General features: G+C 44.0%; 2 protein-coding genes across 2 annotated transcripts; both read left to right on the top strand.

Moving 5' to 3' along the window:
* The first annotated feature begins 3972 nt into the window (after positions 1-3972).
* LOC135489826 (uncharacterized) lies at positions 3973-9493 on the top strand. Its single transcript, XM_064775384.1, has 9 exons — positions 3973-4039; positions 4280-4436; positions 4746-4930; positions 5083-5316; positions 5460-5577; positions 5784-5937; positions 6257-6337; positions 6624-7144; positions 7414-9493. Exons 1-9 carry the CDS (start codon positions 4001-4003, stop codon positions 8883-8885), a joined length of 2961 nt encoding a protein of 986 aa, XP_064631454.1. The 5' UTR covers positions 3973-4000; the 3' UTR covers positions 8886-9493.
* Positions 9494-10181: 688 nt separating this feature from the next.
* Positions 10182-18551, top strand: LOC135489835 (monocarboxylate transporter 13-like). Its single transcript, XM_064775395.1, has 6 exons — positions 10182-10380; positions 11931-12461; positions 14347-14593; positions 14948-15091; positions 15504-16247; positions 16537-18551. The coding sequence occupies exons 2-6, from the start codon at positions 12423-12425 to the stop codon at positions 16917-16919; spliced, it is 1557 nt and encodes a 518-aa protein (XP_064631465.1). The 5' UTR covers positions 10182-10380; positions 11931-12422; the 3' UTR covers positions 16920-18551.
* The last annotated feature ends 1289 nt before the right edge of the window (positions 18552-19840 follow it).

The following is a 19840-nucleotide window of genomic DNA, read 5'->3' as shown; positions in this document are numbered from 1 at the left end:
AGTGGTACCCGGGTAAACTGTCTTTGCGTTTGGCCTAATTTTACAACGATTACTCCCCATGTAACCACGATCTAGGATGGACAGGCTGTGTATTATGAATAGGAAAAGTCACCAAGGTACCGTTGCGTAGAACACTTTTTTGGCGAAATATTGCGCAAAGTCCAGTAAGCCGCATATTCGTGCCAATAGAAAGCCCTGTAAGGCAAGGCTTTTAAAAAGAACGGTTCAAGTTCCACACAGAAGCCCCTGACATTGAATTCGATTCCAGTGAAGCTTTGTTAGACCGATTTAACCTACTTTACCTTTCTCTTCCAGGCAGTAAGACAGAGACGGCGTCACCAACATGTAATCCTAAAGAGGCAGCTGATGGACTCACGAACGCGATAAGCACCCTGACCCATACGTTAGTGTATGCAAATAACACTGACGAACTGTGCTTGTAAGTTGTATAAATAACCCAGACATGTCCGTGCCATCAATAGTGTATCTATTTTTAGCCTTTGAGAATTCCCTATGCCGCTGATATTCTTTGCACATTATTGCACTGATGACATGATCATTTTTAGCTTTTGGTGGTAGAAATTAATTATATGTAACAGCGTTTTGTTTCAATTCGAAATATTTATCACTCTTGTCCGTTTTCTTTCAGGAATTATGTCAACGCCATACGAGAAGCGAAGCATCTTATGTATTCGTGTTCTGAAGCTTCTAAAAAGGCCTTAGAAGAGACACTCAGCTATCTTAATGGAAATCTTGTGCCCAAATTATGCTCAAATTACATTGACGTTCCCTGGCCAGTAGGTTTGACGTCCGAATTCGAACAAAAGGTAATAAACATTATGATGATGATGATTTTACCTCGAACATTCACGTCATGCTTATTTTGTCTACTATGACCTCATGAAGAATTCTTCTGCGATCCCAAAACCATTTTGAAAATATCCAAACCAGGATACACAGCCTCTTGACTATCAGCAAAATATGTATATGTCCCATTCTCTCCAGATAACAGTTGAACCACCACCTCACCCAGGAGTCACCATCGCCGAAGGCAAAGCAAACACAAGCGATTCCATGATTACAGTCAAATGGACCAGTGATCCATCAACTGTATGCAAAGGGAAGGTGGACTGCTCTGTGGTAGTCGAAATTGGGTTTCCGCAGTGTAGCTCGAGCTCAAAGTAGGTTGAAAGTGTTGTGTGACTGAATCGCAGTTCAAGACTTTTGAACTATTTGGTGACAAATCCGAGTTAAATCTTTAACGTTTACAAGGCGAAACACACGACTGGTTGGTTTGAATATTCCCTACTTAAGTGGGACTTCAGTTCTATTAGGCTACGGTATGGATATGTTCGACGTCGTGGCATTAAAATCTAAGGGCTAACGTCCATAGGGGGAAGGCTCAAAGTTCTTATCAAGATGGTGTACCATTCCTCAAACTCCCGTTCAATTTTGTTTCCCTAGGGGGCTGGACAGTAAGATTGCTCAGCTGAGTGTCCAGTGGCCAATGGGCTCTCCTAACAAAGGATGCGAGATTCCAATCACAAGCAACAGCTGGAAGACGCAAACCTTCCCTCTAGCCGCCACGATGGATATGTTGTACGATTCTGACAAGACCTGCCACGCCGTGATCAGTTATAAGAAGAAGGTCAAAGGGAAGGTGGAGACCTTGGGAGAAATTGGTCGAATACAGGTTGTGGCGAACAATATGGATAAGAAGGCAGTGTGCACTTTCGATGGCAACATGTTGACAACAACATTTGATGGACAGTAAGTACGATTTTGTCATTTTTTCTATTTCAGCATCACACTTAGTTCTCGCTTTCGTAGTGCGTAGCACCATCTAAGCACTGAGGATGCTTGGTCGCCAGTTAGATTCGTAGCGGCGATAGGGTTGAAATGCGTGACATTCTGTGCCACCAAGCCGCTTTGTACTTAGCGGCAGTGTTTCTGAAGAAATTTCCTGAGTTGACTACCAATCAATGGAATCGGATGACTGTGACATTATCGCAGTTGTTGAAGAGAGAGTGGCAGCCGATCTACCTTAGTGCCTCACGCAGTAGTGGATCCCAAGGTTTCGCTATGAAATCTAGCTATTATCGATTCTGAATTAGTTGCAAAACAATCTTCTTCTTCAGTTTCTACAACAACTTCTTGAGCGGTTTCTTTGTCGCCTATAAACACAAGACGCTGCCTTACCAAGTCCAAATAGCAGTCACAGATTGCGAACCCAAGACCACCTGCATATGCGCCGCGGCCGTTCAATCCGGTGATGACGTGTTAGTGGTTGATCGGTGTCCAAGGAAGGACACCAGCGTGCCAAGTGGGAAATGTGTACCCGGAGCTTGTGTGAAGCCAAACAAGCCGCCAATGCTGAGGACGAAGCTGTATAAAAATGGCGAACTTACACCAATGACTAAAATCTACAACAGACAGGGGCAGGATTATAAAGTATGCTATAGAGCTGTCTTTCCAACGGAAAAGAAATCTAGCAATGTTTTGACGATAGTCGGCTTTGTTTATACAGTTGTAGAGTACTCGGCTTTGAGTAACTTGTAGAGCACTCAGTTATTCATATTTTCATTTCTTTCTGTCTTCAGATCGTCCTGCCAACAACCGCTACCGTTGACATACTTGTCACCGGCAGTGCCATCAATGTCATCATCAGTCCTTCACCAAAGGACTTTTTGAACACAAAAGGTACGTTGGCCTGCCCAGTCGAAACTCCCACTCACATAGCAGGAACATTTTGAGTGCTGTTTGAACCAGAAACGACCATTTCGATGTTGATACATTATAAATCACGGGCCCAATTCACTTTTCCAGGTCTATGCGGGTTATTTGACTCTAACGGCGAGAAGGACTTCCTCCGTGCTGACGGGACCGCTTTCCAACCCTTAGACTTCATGGAAGCACAGCGAATAGCTACCGTCAAGGACTCAATATTCTACGGCGTGAAGCCGGAGCCAATGGGTGTCATTAGCTATTGTCAGTGCATCATGTCTCCAGGGAAACCCAATTCACCAAACTGTAGTCCAACCAGTGGAGATTTCAGCAACGTGAACTGGGGTGAGGATGGGTTTGATATTGAGTAAAGAAGCTACCCACTTTCACCGTTTAATTTGTACCCCAGTTTCTAACAAAATTATGCTCGCTTTAAGATGCTTTTACAGTGGTGTCTTTAATAGGGAGGTGTCCTGATTGCAGTCGAGACTGTATTAATTGGATCAGGAAACCATGCTGCGCTTAAATGACTAAACGATGGCAGCCAGGTCAGCTGTGATTGTATATTTCTGTTGAAGTCCCTATTCACATGAGAAACAGTTTATACTATCGCTATCAAAGCAACCCTTTACTGAACTTTGTACATCAATTCATCAGATCGTATTCACGCTTCTCTTGTAGATAAGTCCTTCAAGGACGTGACTGACGTCGTCAACTGGACGGCCGAAGAATCCGCGGCCAATCTTCAATCACTATCACCTCGATCGCTGCCTTCCATCACTGTAAACGAGAATCCTCCGCCCGCGGTATGTCTCTGAACATTTATCAAGGTGGCTCTCCAAGCAAGAAGCAGGGTTGCCTTGACGTTTTTGAAGCTTTTTTCATTCCAAAAGTTTCACTTATAGTACACTTATACCTGAATTTCTCGACATTCTTGAATGTTTACATGTTTCGTACATGTTTACTATGATATACTAGCACGAATCCTTGCACAAGGCCTTTGACAGAGGAGAAAAAGACACCTAATTTCACAACCCATTCCGCCAGTCTACTGTGACAAGTAAAGCGAGGGTCTAATCAATGATGTAACAATGAAGCCAGGTGTGTCGTGTTGGTAAATAACAGATGAAAGTCTCTTTTACAGAATCTCAATCTCCCCAAAGGTAACTGGACAACGGAGGCTCAGATTATAAAGTTCTGTGCTGAACTGGTGAACGACACTACTACATACTACAGTGATGTTTTAAACAAATGTCAGGACGTCCCTGGAGCTAATATGACACGCATTAGAAACTCTTGTCTTTATGGTATTAAGGTTAGTGGTATCCCCTGAATCCGAACTTTTCAAACTTTGTACTGTGTAACTGTGTTAAATAAGATCTCGTGTAGTCTCCCCTCTGATTGTTTCAATTCTACATAGGAAAAGCATTATTAGGGTCATCAGATTGGTTAGTACAACAAAAAGTCCTAAAAAATACTGATAAAAAAGGGTGGCAATAAAGATCTACGAAACATATAAGCCATGATCATATCTGACGAATTTGTCTTATTTCAGAGAACAGGTGACACAAGATTTGTAAAGGATGCCATCGGCACCGCCATTGAAAGCTGTAGGAACAATATGATCAAGATGCCACAAGCTAACGGCACTCCGCCAGTCTTCCCGAAGACATGCCCACTTGGCTGTAGTGGTAATGGCAAATGCGAAACAGGTAGAGTCTAGAATTTCTCGCTAGCTTACAGACACGCAAAATGTTTCCTCCTTCTCCATTCAGGTTCCCCTCTTTTTACTCAACTAATACTTTCTTAAAGACCCGTATTGGTGCTTTACAATTCTCGTTATCTGTTTTTACTTCATTTACTTTAGACCTTGGTCAGGTTCTTTTAGTAATACATAGAAGTCAGAAATAAGGAATTCTGTGACTATTTCACACGAATTATATCTCTATCGTTTAACCGGCAAATTTTATTCCTCCGTCCTTTTCTCGCATAAACTTTTCCGCTTCTCCCATTTCCTTCAGGAGTGTGCAAATGTAAGGTAGGCTACGGGAATAGTGACTGTTCCATTGAGACCACTAAGCAGCCAGCTTTCATGAGTGTGGAGCCGAGGTCGACCTGTGATGTGAGAAAGAGGAATTGTTCAGTCCTGCTTATCAATGGTGAAAACCTCAGAGATAAGCCAGAGTGTGTCTTTGAAGAAATTAAGGTAACGATTACTTTAACATCGCTTTGTATGAAAAACAGATTGTTCTGTATTAGTGGAAATTGTACTTGTATCAGTTTCATATCAAAAATGTGATGCAGATGCAGTTCTTCACAAGACGTTTCATAACAATGCCATATTTTTGTCATGTACAGGTTTTTACCGACAAGCCGTTTGAAAGAACAGGAACTGTTACGAGACTTCCTGCCACATATGACAACAACAACCAGGTCTACTGCCACGGAAACCAACCCCCAAAGCCAGGCATTTACCACCCAATACCAAAGGATCCTAGTACCAACACGTGGTTACATGCAGGGCCAGTCTACATGCCCTTCGACTCACTTTGTTTCGATTGTAATATAGGGGCTCTAACTTGTAAACCAAAGGTAAGATAACATTTCCCTTACCTAGTTTGTGCAGAAGCAACTTCACAGACGATTTCTCTGGACGTTTTAAGAGTGATTTGTCGATGAATTAATTTCAATGGTACTACATGTATATTCATTTCCCGAAACGCTTTCTATTTCAGAAATCGTCATGTTATGTGGATGGTAAATGTTATGCAGCCGGAAAAGGAGTGGGAGGTAAAACAGGGTGCTATGTATGTGATCCAACAGTGGCATCTGACAAACTCGTAGCTTCAAAAGGTCAGTTCCACGTCACGGTGTTGACCTTGTACCAGCTTCTGACCAAACTGTACGCTTATGTTAGGCTATTTTGGGGTTTCTGAAACCAGATGTTGCATTATCAGTATTTGATCCGGTGATTCCACCCATTGAATCAATGTAGATTGGATAAAATAAGTTTATGAGCAGCCAGTATATGTTTATTTACAATGTAATCCTGATTGCAGACGAGAAAGCATGCCAGCTGCCGACCGCATCAGCCCATGGTTCACACAAAGAGACAAAGGAGATTGGGCCAATGTGGTGGATCCTCCTGATCCTCCTCGGCCTGCTCCTGCTCTGCTTCGCTGTCCTATGCTGTATCCTGTGTTGTTTTTGCGGGTATGTTTGAATGTTTTATTATCGTCATCACAGTCATCATCATCATCATCATCGTCGTTATCATCATCATCATCATCGTCATCATCATCATCATCATTAGTGCAGAAGAAGGTCAGATTGTCCTTCGTAAGTTGATTCCATATCCGATAAAAAAATCTGAGCTGCTCAAATTTCCATTGAGAATCATATCAGCCATTACATCTCAACCGCTGCCGTGGAGTCCAATGTGAAAATAAAATGTGGCTCATACGAACATCTGATACTTTCAAAAAGTTCTATATAACATCATCACTTGTACTTCTGATTTACTTATTGACAGGAAAAATCGAGGTAGATACACGCACCATGAGAGAAAGGAAGTTTTTGAGAATATGAAGGCAAATTCCATTTTCGCTGGAATGTAAGTATGCCACGTAGTTTTATAACAAAGTAATTACATTCGGGTTTTTTTCTTAAAATTGTCATTAAATCATTGGTCGTGTACCTAATGATAAATGCTTTTCAATTCAAATTCTTTATACGCATGAAAAATCATTGATCGCCTATCATTTCGGCGTCGGGATTAAAGTGCAGTAGCTTTGGTGAAATGGCGGTTCAGGCTCAGCTCTTCAAATATTCTATGACGAACCCTAAACAAATTCTTCACCAAAATGAGTTCGCTACAACGCTCCGTCGATATCTTTCAGGCGTTGTAGTGAAAAGCCTGCCGAAGATGATGAATTCAACGCAACTTTCGTTCACGAGGATGAAGTTGTATTGGCTGAAAGAAACCATAGTGAGAGTATGATAGGACACCAGGACGAAGAGACGATGGCTGCTGATGATTGGAGCGCCACCATAAGTGGCGTCGACTTGGAGGAAGAAGGTGGTGAATACAACGCAACTTTCGTTCACGAGGATGAAGTTGTGGCTGCTGAAAGACAACATGTGGAGAGTATGATAGGACGCCACCAGGAAAGGACGATGACTGTAAACGATGGGAGCGCCACCTTGGAGGAAGAAGGTGGTGAATACAACGCAGCGTTAGTTTTCGAGGATGAAGTTGTAGTTGCTGAAAGACAGCATGTGGAGAGTGGTGCCACCTTGGAGGAAGATGTGATGGCAGCTTCCGTCGGGTGTGTGGCACCTGAGCCCCCACAACCATATCATGGGCTGTTGGTCCACGAACAAACCCAAGTCGTGATCAAACAGAAAAACAAAAGTATGAGTAAGTATCTGAAGACAGAGAGACAACATTCAATTGGTAAATGACAAATGTGCTCTACTTACTCCAGTACCGGTACATACTTCATGCCGTATTTCCCTCAGCCTAAACTTTCCCAGGGTGTTTTCACCAAATCTACATTTCTTACACCCTTCATAAAATAACAGTGACTTGGAATGTCACGAAGTACGTCTGTCTGTATCTCCTGAAAAGTGGTCTCGGAATTTTCAGTGTACCAGTACCTTTGATTTCAGGACTCTTTATTCTTTCAGGTTTCTTTGGGCATGGGGGTTTCGCACGCAGCAGTCTTCACCTGAAGCCAGGTGGACCAGCACGCAGCAGCTTACGACTACAGGTCCCCGATGAGGATGCCAAGGGCCTTTGCAATGATCAAACCAGCCTCGAGGGTCAGGCTACAAGAGAAGAAAAAGGTAGCCCGTGTCTGAATGTAAGTGATCATATCGAGCTGGATGATTTCAGCGCTGACCATCTCGACCAAGGAGATAAAGAGCACAGCTACATTGCGTTTTCTCATGGATTCCCGCACGATGCCCCAGCTATTGTCGGCGACCATTGGCATGAGTGGGAAGAGGGGGAAATTATCCAGGAAATGGAATTTGGATCTGAGTTTGGCTCACGTGCGTCAACTCCATGTGATTATGTCCAAGGAGCAGAAGTGTCCGAGGAAACTAATCAAGTCAGCACGTACCATCTTGGCTTGAGTCAAAACCACCAGGCAAACATCCATCATGATGGGACGCTCCGGATATGCCGTAGCCCTACCCCGACTTTCGTAGTGACGGCGCCCGAGGAGGAGAGTGGGTTATATGTACCCTCTCCAAGGCCCTGTGACGGAAGTCGTCAGCCATCTCCAGGGCCCTTCGACGGAAGTAGGGGACCGTCTCCACGGATCTACACATCGAATACCATGTATACTGACGGCGGTGCAAGTGAGAGTACCTTTGATAGTTCGGCGCACCATGCTACATCTATCTACGAGGCGAATATCGATACTGAGCACGAAGGTGTAGAAGATCAGGACGTCAGAACAAGCAAACCAGTCCATGTGCTACAGAACAAGAAAGTCTACCTTGGCGCCCTGGTCCAGGGAAAGCTGTTGAATAAGGCGCAGCACGACCAACCGCTGCATGATGAATACGACAGGCCGGACGACATGAACATCAATCCGCTTTTCGACGACGACGATGGGGTACAACAAGGATACGCGTACGTCTCAACCAGTCAAGCGAACCCGCAAGTCGATGGTCATCATGCGCAATATGTAACACCTTCTTACGGTGCTGACGCCAAAATGTACACAAGACAGAAAGTAACACATCCTCTTGAGACGCTCTTCATTGATACCAGGCAAAAGCTCGTGTCACCGCAATCCCCGGAGTTGATCCGCACTGTTTCTCCTCCGACCGTCTTCACGAAGTCCACACTAGTTGTCGACACTCCAACTGAATCGGTTGATGTGGATAGCCCGTCTTCCCCGCGAAAGTTCGTGGCCCATTCCTACGTCACGACGTCTAGCAGACCGGCGACCCCGGGTAGTGCTACGTATTCGATGGAATCGAGGCGTACAGTACCCAGCGACCACTCAACGGAGTTGAAGAATGATGAGTATTATTTCGTCGATTCGGAGGCTTTGGAAACGCTCAACATACCTGATGAAAGCGTTGAGGATTACGTCTACGCAAACAGAGGAGAGTTAGTCGGAACGCAGCAGTCAGAAACTTGAACCATCGGACACAAGTTCAGTTTGATAATGGCGACAGCTTAAACGATCATAAAGGCTTCCTTTAGTGATGTTGACTTAGTTTGAGCTTCCTTTGGTTGGTAAATATGTCGCCCTCGTTTTCACGACCCATCGATACCAGTGAGTCGAATTGCTGGGCTGCAACCGTGTTGCAGGATTTCAGGGTGATACAAAATGTAATTTATATGTAAACTCTTAATCGATTGTAAAGTCTTCTTCTCAAAACTTGTCTCCGAGTAGAATAAAGATCGTGGTTAAAGGGGACAGGGTGGTAATATTCATATGCATTCAACTTATGATTTGTACACATGTACTTTACTTATGAGCTTTTCCTCTTCATAATGCTTAACTATATGTAACGGCACACGTCTCGTAGTGAATCAAATGTAAATATACAGCAGACATTATGTTGGTGTCGCGACGTAAACTTCTCATCGAATGGACTATTGTACGAACGCGAAACAGACATTTCTTCTTTGTTTTTTTTTCATAAGACGATTCTTTCTCTCTATGTAGATGCATGTATATTTGGTCAGAGTCCATATTACGTGTATTTATCTCTTATACCAAATCAATAAATGCAATCAGGTTATATCATCCGTTGGTGTAGGTTTACTACATGTGCGGCGAATCGAACAGGACAAAGGATAAGGCCTATTTGAACCAACTTAGCGTCTACACAGTATGTTTCTGGCGTGAGGCCAAATAGCGAGATCTACAAGGTATGTGAGGTGGTGAGAACCAGAGTCTACCAAGTGACATTAAATTCTTGAGAAAAAACAAGAGGCTCGACTCGGTAAAGGTAGTCCGCCGAGGCTGACGAAATGTTGTCATGGGGCGGGCCAGCGAGCACCGGTCTGAGAGAAAGGTTCAGATTTGTTAGGGGTCGATTCTTCCGGATATATGCGGCTGGTTCTCTCCTTAAATCTGTATATTTGTATAGATATAGGCAAGAATAAATAAAGACTTCTTGATATAGCTTATGTGCAGCGAGACGCAGGATTGAGAAGTAGATATGTCCCCTGGTATATCTTTCAAGTGCATCCTTAAAATAATTTTGCAACCCAGGACCAATACTGATCACAAAAAATAAGAAATATTTTCATCGCTTCGCACGGTATCTGATGATAGAATAGTGCATTATATCCTATCAACAATGCAAATATGGTGGCCCGCAGAGTATATCGCAAGTCGGCCTAATTCAAGCGTCAACAATGCCGTAACAGTGAATGAGTATATACCAGTAGGCCCTTAAAGTACGTAGGTCGAGTATATTCGCATTTAAGTGGTCTATACTTGACTAGTTTATATACCGTCATGACTGTCCTATACGACTCCCATTGTGTCCGATCAGCTGTTTGCAGGAGGAGGAAGTTTGAGAGAAAGATTCGTCAGGCTTGAAGAGATTTGGTTATCTCTCGTCGCCGTCACTTAGTCACGTCGCCCATCTGTTCACCCTGCTATTCAACGGCTGCAGGTAAAGTTACATTTCAAAAATCATTTCTATTAAGTTATAGTAGGCGTACGGTCGTAGAAATAAAGGCTTTTTGAGCTCTTGGTCTTTGAAGATTTTTCGGCCAACATAAATATATACACCCGGAAAGGGTTTTTTCAGCGAAATGAATGAGAAAACTCCATCTGGCTGATTTGTTTATCATTTTACTGGAAAACCCCTACTTGCATTCGTGATGCTAGTGAGAGCAGCTCAACGCTTGAGATGGTAATAATTGCTGGGAGATAAACTAAATATTCATGACATTGAAATAGATTCCTCGATTCGACAATCAAATCGAAAGTGGTCATAATCGATCATGGGTTCTGCTGTTGAATGATTGAGTTGATTAGGTATTGGGTATGCACATGACTCTGAATAAGACTAACAGGAAAATAGATGATTTTGTACTGATTGCCAGGACAAAGTTATAAAATAGTACGGGCCTAATTACACGAGTTGACATTACGATCACAATTCATTGATCATTCAGTATCTGGGGCTGCTGCCTTATGTCGGTATGGATTGGGTGCTAACTGTTAAAGGCACAGTACATCCATAGAAAATCGACCGTATGTATGTACGATATCATTATCATAAGGCTAAGCCACCGTTAGAACTTAAGAACAGGTTCTAAGTCTATTCAGAGATGGTTTCCACTGTCGCCGTTTTATAGGCCTTTGTGGTTTTTAAATTCCATTAGGTCACAGACAATATGAACAGCAGCCTGCTGTTCATATTGAGTGAGAACTCATTGTACACACATGCAGTGGATTTTTTTATGGATGTACTGTGCCATTAACAGTTAGTACCCAATCCATACCGACATGAGACAGCAGCCCCAGATATCCATCCATTATTAGTATATCAATTGTTTGGCCTTACTTAGAAATCAATATTGACCTATATAGATGATAGGAGACATTCCTCATTATTGCGCACAATGAATGTTAGTCATCAAAAGGGCATCATGTGGTGTGTGGGAAAATACCGACACATGATTTGTTGCTTATCGAAGAGAGTGAAGAGTACATGTAGTTTAGTTTGATAAAAACTGTCATTGACCCCTTACAGTTCTGTTAATTGGTTTTTCGATCCAAAAGCAAAACTAAGCGTTTGACCTGAATTATTTGTAAGCATTCGAAGAAATCAGACATGTCAGGCATATTCTCAATGTTAAGAAATACATATGTACGGTTCAATCTTAGAGTAACCAACGTTGTAAGGTTCAATGTATACCGCAGTATCGACAAAAAGTCTCGCCCATATCTACCATCCTCTGGCACACCAAGATGATCGAAAAACAGGAATTCTCATTACCAGTAATCAGGTCATGGTGACATATTTTATTCAAAATCCAGTTATTACATACCAATGTACGTATAAGTGTGTAATATCATAAGCCTACTGGTGCAGCCTTGAAGCTGCATGATTCATTAGTGCCTGGGAATATGTTGAGCGGAATGAAGGCCTTGATGCATATATACATAAACCAGCTCCACTGATGATAATCGATTCACATGATTTCCTTGCAGGTTCGAGAAAGGAATACAACAATACGTGCAACTCTGTGTACTGTGCTCTCTATAATTCATACCAGCTGCAGAAGAATGGTCTACATGAAATTCAACAACAAAACGGATGTCATGGAAACAGGATTTTCTGAGCCTTCTGTGTCGGTGTACAGTCTAGCTCGCTGAGGTATTATAACCAGATATCACACGTACACTAGAGTCTACCAGTCGATGAAATTGCGCTAGAAACAGTTGGACTAACTGAACCAGGACACCGGGTGCGTTGGTGGACACGACACCAAATTTTGATAGGTCGGTGAGCCATGCCGGAAGTTGTATTGAACAGATATAACCTCTTCAAGTTCTGCTTGGGTCAAGTACAAAAGGATCCTTATCAGTGTACTAGTGCTGTTAGAATCAAAACGCGGGAGTTGACTTCACTTCGACTGAAAAATAACTGATGAAACGGACTGGGAGAGTCACCAATTTTGATCAGTTTTAGCAGACGACAAGATGGCGGCATTCACATCACAGGAAGTGATGGAGACCATGGTAAGTTAAGTCTCACGCATCGCATCCTTCAGATTCCTGGGTGCCTGGAGAATGGCAACACCAGCTGATCAACATGCTTTCACTGTGTACAAACGCACTGGGGCTGGAGTGCTGTACTGAGTCAGAAACAACCGCGTGAAAACAAAGATGGATTCTACTGGTACAGAGGTCTGGTAAGCGCGTTCTTGTTAAAGGCTCGAGCCCTCCTTTCGTCGGGTTGGCGCTGGTCGTGATGGTGGCCTGGCTACCTAGTACAGTGTAGTCTTAGTCTGTTGCCAAAGCATCGCATACACCATGTAGACCAACTACGAGTTGCTATCATTCCTTGATTTACGCTTAGAGTAGGCTGGTTGCTCTTAAGATATACGTTACGCCTAAGCACTTCTAGGAGTTTTAACCCGGCGTTTTGTCGGCCGCACGTTCGTAGCGGGGACTTGTGGCAACATGGTGACGTTCGGAGCGGGAAAATGTGGGCTTCATGTGGTCCATCCATTCTGTGCCTTGACCAAAGCTTGGCGACAAGGGTGGCCAAGATAATCAGTGGGAAAACTGTGCAGCCTTTTCCATCTGCCTGCATGCCGTTTATCAAAAACGATGTCACTGACCGGCAGTGGTCATGCCATCAGAATAGTCCAAAGTCGTGTCATGCTCGGTATCAGTCTCTCGAACGGTCCGTAGCAGGAACCGAACTGCACAAAAACAATTCCTTCATCAGCATCCTGAGAAACAGTGAGTATATTGAAACCTCTGGTATGTGAAGCGTTTGTGTAAGAGAGGAAAAAAACAAAAAGGAATATTAAGGTACATCTCATTCTGCCTTACTTCAGCTTGACCCTCAATACATTGACATTGCTCACCTTCCAGACAGCGTGCAGAAGTTCAGTATGGGTTAGTGAGTCAGCGGGGACCCTGTTCTTATTACCTGCCAAACTGGCTGGTCCCTTCCGACTTCGGTGGCTGGGTTTGCTTTTGGAATCTTCCTCTCCCAGATGTCTTGCCAACCACGCTGACGAGCGACATCTACCTGCATTTGTTTTTCGGACTGTTTAGTTCATTCTCCGTTTGCCGACTAAGTCTAAGACACGTAAAGAGGCCACTCTCCCCATGTTCTATCCACCGAGAGCATGGCCTCCAATGTTCTCCGCTGCCCATTTTGGTCTTGGTTGGCCACCTTATCAGAATATTCAATTCCGCAGTTCCCACCGGAGCAAAGGAAACACACTACCAGATTAATATATATATTGAGAGCTGTATCGGTTTTTCTATGAATGTTTTAACACTATCACTGCTTGTCCACTTATCGATCCAAAGAACAGTCCATTATTGATTTCTCAGCTTCAGGCCTACGATAATCTTATCAAAATGTACGGTCTGGCCGAGTTTGTTTTATATCAAGTTGGGCGTCGACTTGGACACCATTAGCTCGACAAACGATATGTAATGTAACGTCTGAGGAAACCAGAGATTCCGGAGGAAACATGCGCTGGGTCTTAATTAATGCCTATTCGCCATGATATATCCATTAGCGGATTTAAAAAGAATGGTTGATATCAATGTTTGATCGAACCATGTCGTCGTAGTGTGAGCAAAAGAGATAGTCAACACAGGGTGAATTTGAATAAACCCGTGTTCCTGCAGTACGATACCAAACCACTTAACAGTGTATTGTCAAGCAATCAATCAAATTTCAAAGCTGTTCCGAATGTAAGTAAAAAAAACATTCTAGAGCGCTACTTCCCCCAAAACATTTCTTCCATAAACTGGTAGGTATATCCGTCGGGAGAAAACTAAATTTCATAGGCTTCCTTGAAAAGGTGCAAGCTAGTGTCTCAATGCAAGACACTTGGTTTCACACCAAACCAAGTTATTTGCAAATCCTTTCCAGAGCAATGGAATGATGAAGGCAGATTCTACCAAAAGTGTCAAGAGAGAAGCACCAGCGTCATCAACTTGCCCGGATGGAGGATGGGGATGGGTGGTGACGGCTTCTAGCTTCTACTCCATGTTCCTTGTGTACGGAACTGTCAATTGTTATGGCGTCATCTACATAGAATGGCTGGACTACTTCGGAGAGAGCAGGACGACCACGTCCATGATCGGGGGCCTTGTTTTAGTTTCTATATCGATAGCAGGTGAGGTGTACATGTCAAGGATACTATCTGCACTGACACTAAACTTCGGTATTGCATACTGGCATTTCTCCCAGTCCTCCAGTTACAAAAACTGTCTCATATGGTAGTTATGACCGAGTCCGATGGCCTAGTAAGTCCGCCTCGTGAACTGAAGATAAGGGTGGAGGCCTGCTGGTAACCTCTTTCCAATGCGGCCGCCAGCATGTTGAATAGAGGGTACAAACTGCCTTCTCGCCAGGAGTTGGAATTTGGGAGTAAAGAGTGTCTCATAAACCAAAGGTGGCTGGCATTTTCATTAGGGGTGACACTGTATTAAACAAACATTGCTTTTAACGATAAGGCTCTTGTTTGCAGGACCAGTCTCCAGTATACTTGCAAATAAGTTCAGTCATCGCGCGGTGGTGATATTGGGCGCTATTGCAGGAGCGGTGGGAATGGCGATGAGTGCCTTTGCCAACAGTATCTACTTCCTCTACGTCAGTTTTGGCATCATTGGAGGTAGGTCTATGTACTATTATGAAGTCCTCTCAACTAAGTTTACAAACAAAAGTACCTGCATGTGTGGTGTCAATTGTGTACGCTATGTTTGTTTTCGCCAATTAAGTTTTCAGTGATGATATGACATAATTACACAAATTGATACCAGGCCCGTGAGAATAACTGTTGACCTTGTTTGTGCGGAACGATGCTCGCCAAAAGTAAAAACTTGCATTTGTTGGGATAAAATAACTGAATAGTGACTGTTCCTTTTGAGCAACGAAGACTCTACCTCAGATTGACTTTTCGACATGTTCTACGAAGACGGTTTTTAACTTTCAACTTAATTTGAACTGCCAATTAGCCTTTTGGATACGGTATGCTACGTTCAAACAGCCTGTTATAGTGTAAAAGCAATAATCTTTTCTTCCAGGTATTGGAACTGGTTTCGCTACAATCGCTTCGCTGTCTCTAGTGGCTCTCTACTTCGACAAGAAGAGAGCCACTGCTTCCACTATAGCCATGTCAGGGGGAGGCATTGCCTACTTGGTGTTTCCTCCTGTATTCGATGCCTGTATAAAGGCGTTCACTTGGAGAGGGACCATGTTGATCCTGGGGTGCTTCTGGCTACAGTGTTGTGTGGCCGGTGCCTTACTTCGGCCACTGCCAAAGAAGTACATTAGCGCTACTGCCAAACGACCTCCTATCTGTGATGTAGGTCTGCTAAAGAAGTGGTACCTGTGGGCATATCTTTTAGCTGAACTCTTATGGCATGTAGACCTTTTCAACTTTCCGTCAATCCTGCCAGACTTTGCCAGATTAAATGGACATGGTAAATCAGAAAGTGGGTTACTTTTGACAATCATGGGTGCTGTGTTGATTCCATCTCGAATATTAGGTGGCTTGCTTGTGGACCGATTCATTCTTAACCCTCTTCTTTCCATAAGTTTGATTGTGTTCGTAATGGGAGGGTCGAACTTGATATTTCCATTTGTTGCCTCTTCCTACCCTGCTTTAGCTGTGATCGCAGGCCTCCGGGGCTTTTTGAGCGGAATCTCGGCGGCGGCCTCTCCAGGAAACTTGGTGCTGTTATTCACTACGCAGAGACTGACAACGGCTGTTGGCTACAATATCATGGCGCTGGGATTAGGACAGCTGATTGCGCCACCATTGGGAGGTGAGTAAAGTGACCGGGAACGGGTGACTGTACTTGCTGGAGAAAAAGCTTGGTCACCGTCAATCATAGCGAAAGCCACATGTTGCCACCCCCTTACGTCTTGTCACCACTAACGGATCTCACATCAGTCTGATGACAGATGCGCAGGAACATGTAGGTCTGACCGTGGATTGAAATGGAAATTAATATGGCTTACCCTGACAGATGCTTCCACTGTAAGGGAACTTTATTCTCGACCTCAATTGATCAATCATTATGGATCATTTCCACGACATTTTTTCTGTTCTAGGGGGTATTCACGATCGAACGGGAAGTTACATCTACGTCTACCTAACATGCGCTGGCCTAACCTTCGCTTCCGGAGCTTCTTACATCTTCCTTTACGCCAAGTTCCGCAAAAGATGGAAGAGGAACAATACCATGAATATGGAGGTCACAGATGAAGTTGCCATGCCGGAAGAGATGGAGGAACTGCAGAATCATACGAGGTCAAAACCGGAGGACGAGTGTGATAACCTTAAGGAGTCGTGTGCAGAAGCCAACGGTTACGAGTTCAAATTGGGGAATGAAAATGCGCCGTGTTCACCATCAGATAAGGGAGATTCGGATGAAAAAATTAAGAATTCTTTTGACCCTTTGGGTAGTGATAAGCATGAGGTTAATGCAGTTTGAAGCATTTATGGTTGTGGATTGTGTATGTTCGTGTATATCTTGTTTATAGAAGGAATGGTAGTACGAGATAAAGCAGAATGCATGTGTGTACAAGCACGTGTCAGTCAATACAACGAATGGAATCGTGCACAAGCGGTACCCGAGTGTAGAATATGCTCATATTTTATTCCCATGACAGATACATACACTCGATGCATATTTTCTTTTCTCCGCAGCATTATGATTGGTATAGTACGAATAAGAAGTCTGCTATCCGATGTCAAAACGGTTTAAGTTTAGGATCGGTAAGGGTAGTCGACAGCACAACCACGGTATGCTACAGCTTGATAGAATGAAGATGATAATTGGGTATCTGGAACTCCGGTGGCAATATTTCGCCGTTCACCTACTGTAGGTTTGGATTTTACATTAGGGTGCTTGTCGTATTTGACTTTTTCTCATGGCCATTGGCCTGGTCAAATGGGTGAGATGTGTGTGTGTGTGTGTGTGGTGGTGGCGGGGGAGGCTTTCAGTAAGTGGCGACTCTAATTGAGTACCGTTTAAATAAAGATTTTGTATGTACAAATGTACGTACATGGAGCGCGTTTCCACGGAGAGGTCCATGCTGACAGCGTTATGATCACATACCGACTTACCGGCGGTGAATATCAGTCCTAAATTCTCCTCCTTTCACCGCCGATAACTCCCGCCAGGTCATCTGTCGGACGCACCGTCATAAACGGGTGGCTAATCAAACGTCTCGTGCGACAACCACGAGTGAGTGTAATGTTAGTGTTGTCGCGACAGAGGACGCGTGGGAAAGGAAGGGAATGCAGGGAGACTACCGATAAAGTAACATCCTTTCTGACGGCCGATCAGGGTGGAGTTATCGGCGGTGAAGGATGGACATACGCACAACGGCGGTGGATCGGCATGGCATGTATGATCATCATCCCAGAGCCTTCGGTGGACGCTACTCGTTCGCTTTACCTTTGAACTCTGACATGGAAGAACTTGAACCACTACGCCACTGCGCGCTCTGGCCCCATTATGTTGTATGGGGATGGTGTGTTTTCTTAGTGCAGAGCCACATAGTTTATTGTCTACGATGACGGATGTCAAAATGGACTGTGATATTTACGCTTATCAAATAGATTTATAAGCACATAATTTTGGATGATTTTAATTGATGTATATAGGGCCACAGCATGCACAAGATTGCACTAATTTCATGTCGTGCCTGTACGTATTTTTTTTCTTCTCAAAAGAGTGTTATGATACCTCGAGTCAATTTATAACGATATCTTAAATTTTACAATGTGGGTGATTTTGTGAGTGATTGGGGGTGGTTGTGGGGGGTAGGGCTACCGGGGGTTAGTTGGCCCAAACTGATGTTTATACTTACTGTATTATTGGTAATGCTGTGTGACTTATTGTTTTATGATAATGAAAAGTAAATCGTCTTTTGTACTTACATGTAGCTGTCTCGGAAACCGAATCTGTTTGAAAGATCGCTGATGAAATTCATTTGCATACTACGTGCTTTGCTCTTTTATAGCTTTTCGTATGGCTTACAAAACATGTACTGTCTAATAAAGTCGAATCTACCAACTTTTCATGAAGAAAATAAAACAAGACAAGATCGTTTTGTCAGTTTTATTCTTTGTACGAACTACGCGTTTAGCGCCCGGTTTAGCTTATGAGTTTCCATTTTGCAGTGTTCCCCCTTATCTCGTCCTCCAGAGGACGCTGAACAAGTTGTTCAATAAGGTAACACACCGACCTTAATTACTCTATAGTTTCACCGATCTCGGAGTGTTTCATTCATTTTGGAAACCGACACAAATGCAGAGACTTCAGTGCTGTCATGGCCTGCTGGTTGTGAATGATGCCCTTCTAGATGCAATGCCAGTCCTCAATGGGTCTGGTTGTGAATGATGGTGGTCTGGGTGCCGTGGCTGTCCTCAATGGGTCTGGTTGTGAATGATGGTGGTCTGGGCGCTGTGGCTGTCCTCAATGAACCTTGTTGTGAATGATGGGGTCTGGGCGCCATGGCTGTCCTCAACGGACCTTGTTGTGAATGATGGTGGTCTGGGCGCCGTGGCTGCCCTCAACATGGGTCTGGTTGTGAATGATGGTGGTCTCGGTGCCGTGGCTGTCCTGAACGGACCTTGTTGCGAATGATGGTTGTCGGGTACAGTTGCTGTCTTGAATGGACTCGATTGCAAATCTTGGTTGTTTGGATGCAATGGCTGTCCTCAATGAGCCTGCTGGTTGTGACTGATTGAGGCTTGTCAAGATGCAATGGCTGTCCACACTGGGCCTGGTTGCAAATGATTGTTCTCTGGGTTTAGTGGCTGCCCTCAATTAGCCTTGTGGTGAATGATGGTCATTTGCATGCAAGGCTGTCCTCAATGGACCTGCCATTTGGGTGCTATAGTTGTGCCCATACATTAGTCGTACTTCCACCTATCAAATCCCCGTATTAGCCCCATCGAGCTCGATGGGGCTAATCGGGGGCTAATTTAGACCAGTGTTCAACACGGGTTTTTCGATAGGTGGAATCTGATAAACACGGCAATTGGAATTCTAAGATCCGGCGGCAGATGGCGCGGTGTAGTTGCCACGGTATTGCGCATGCGAAATTCCCCTCCAACTGGAAAGAAACACAGGAGAGCTCCCTATCTACAGCGCACCTGTCGCCGGGGCTATTAACCATTATCTGACACCACTGATAGGTGCAAGTGCGCCCCGGGTTTTTTGACACACGGGGAAGACACGTGTCTTGAAAAAACACGGGGTTTTATGATAGGTGGAACTACGACTATTGTTTTGGTGCCATGGATTCCCTCGAAAGGTCTAGTCTGTTGCTCTGGCCATCTGAAAAGTGAAAGGACCAGAACATGAGAGATTTCTGCTTGCCAAACAGGACCAAGTCCAAG

This window comes from Lineus longissimus, chromosome 6, assembly GCF_910592395.1.
Source record: "Lineus longissimus chromosome 6, tnLinLong1.2, whole genome shotgun sequence".
NCBI classification, from domain to species: Eukaryota; Metazoa; Nemertea; class Pilidiophora; order Heteronemertea; family Lineidae; genus Lineus; species Lineus longissimus.
Note: the sequence above shows the minus strand (reverse complement) of the source record. Positions and strands in the feature narration are given on the sequence as shown.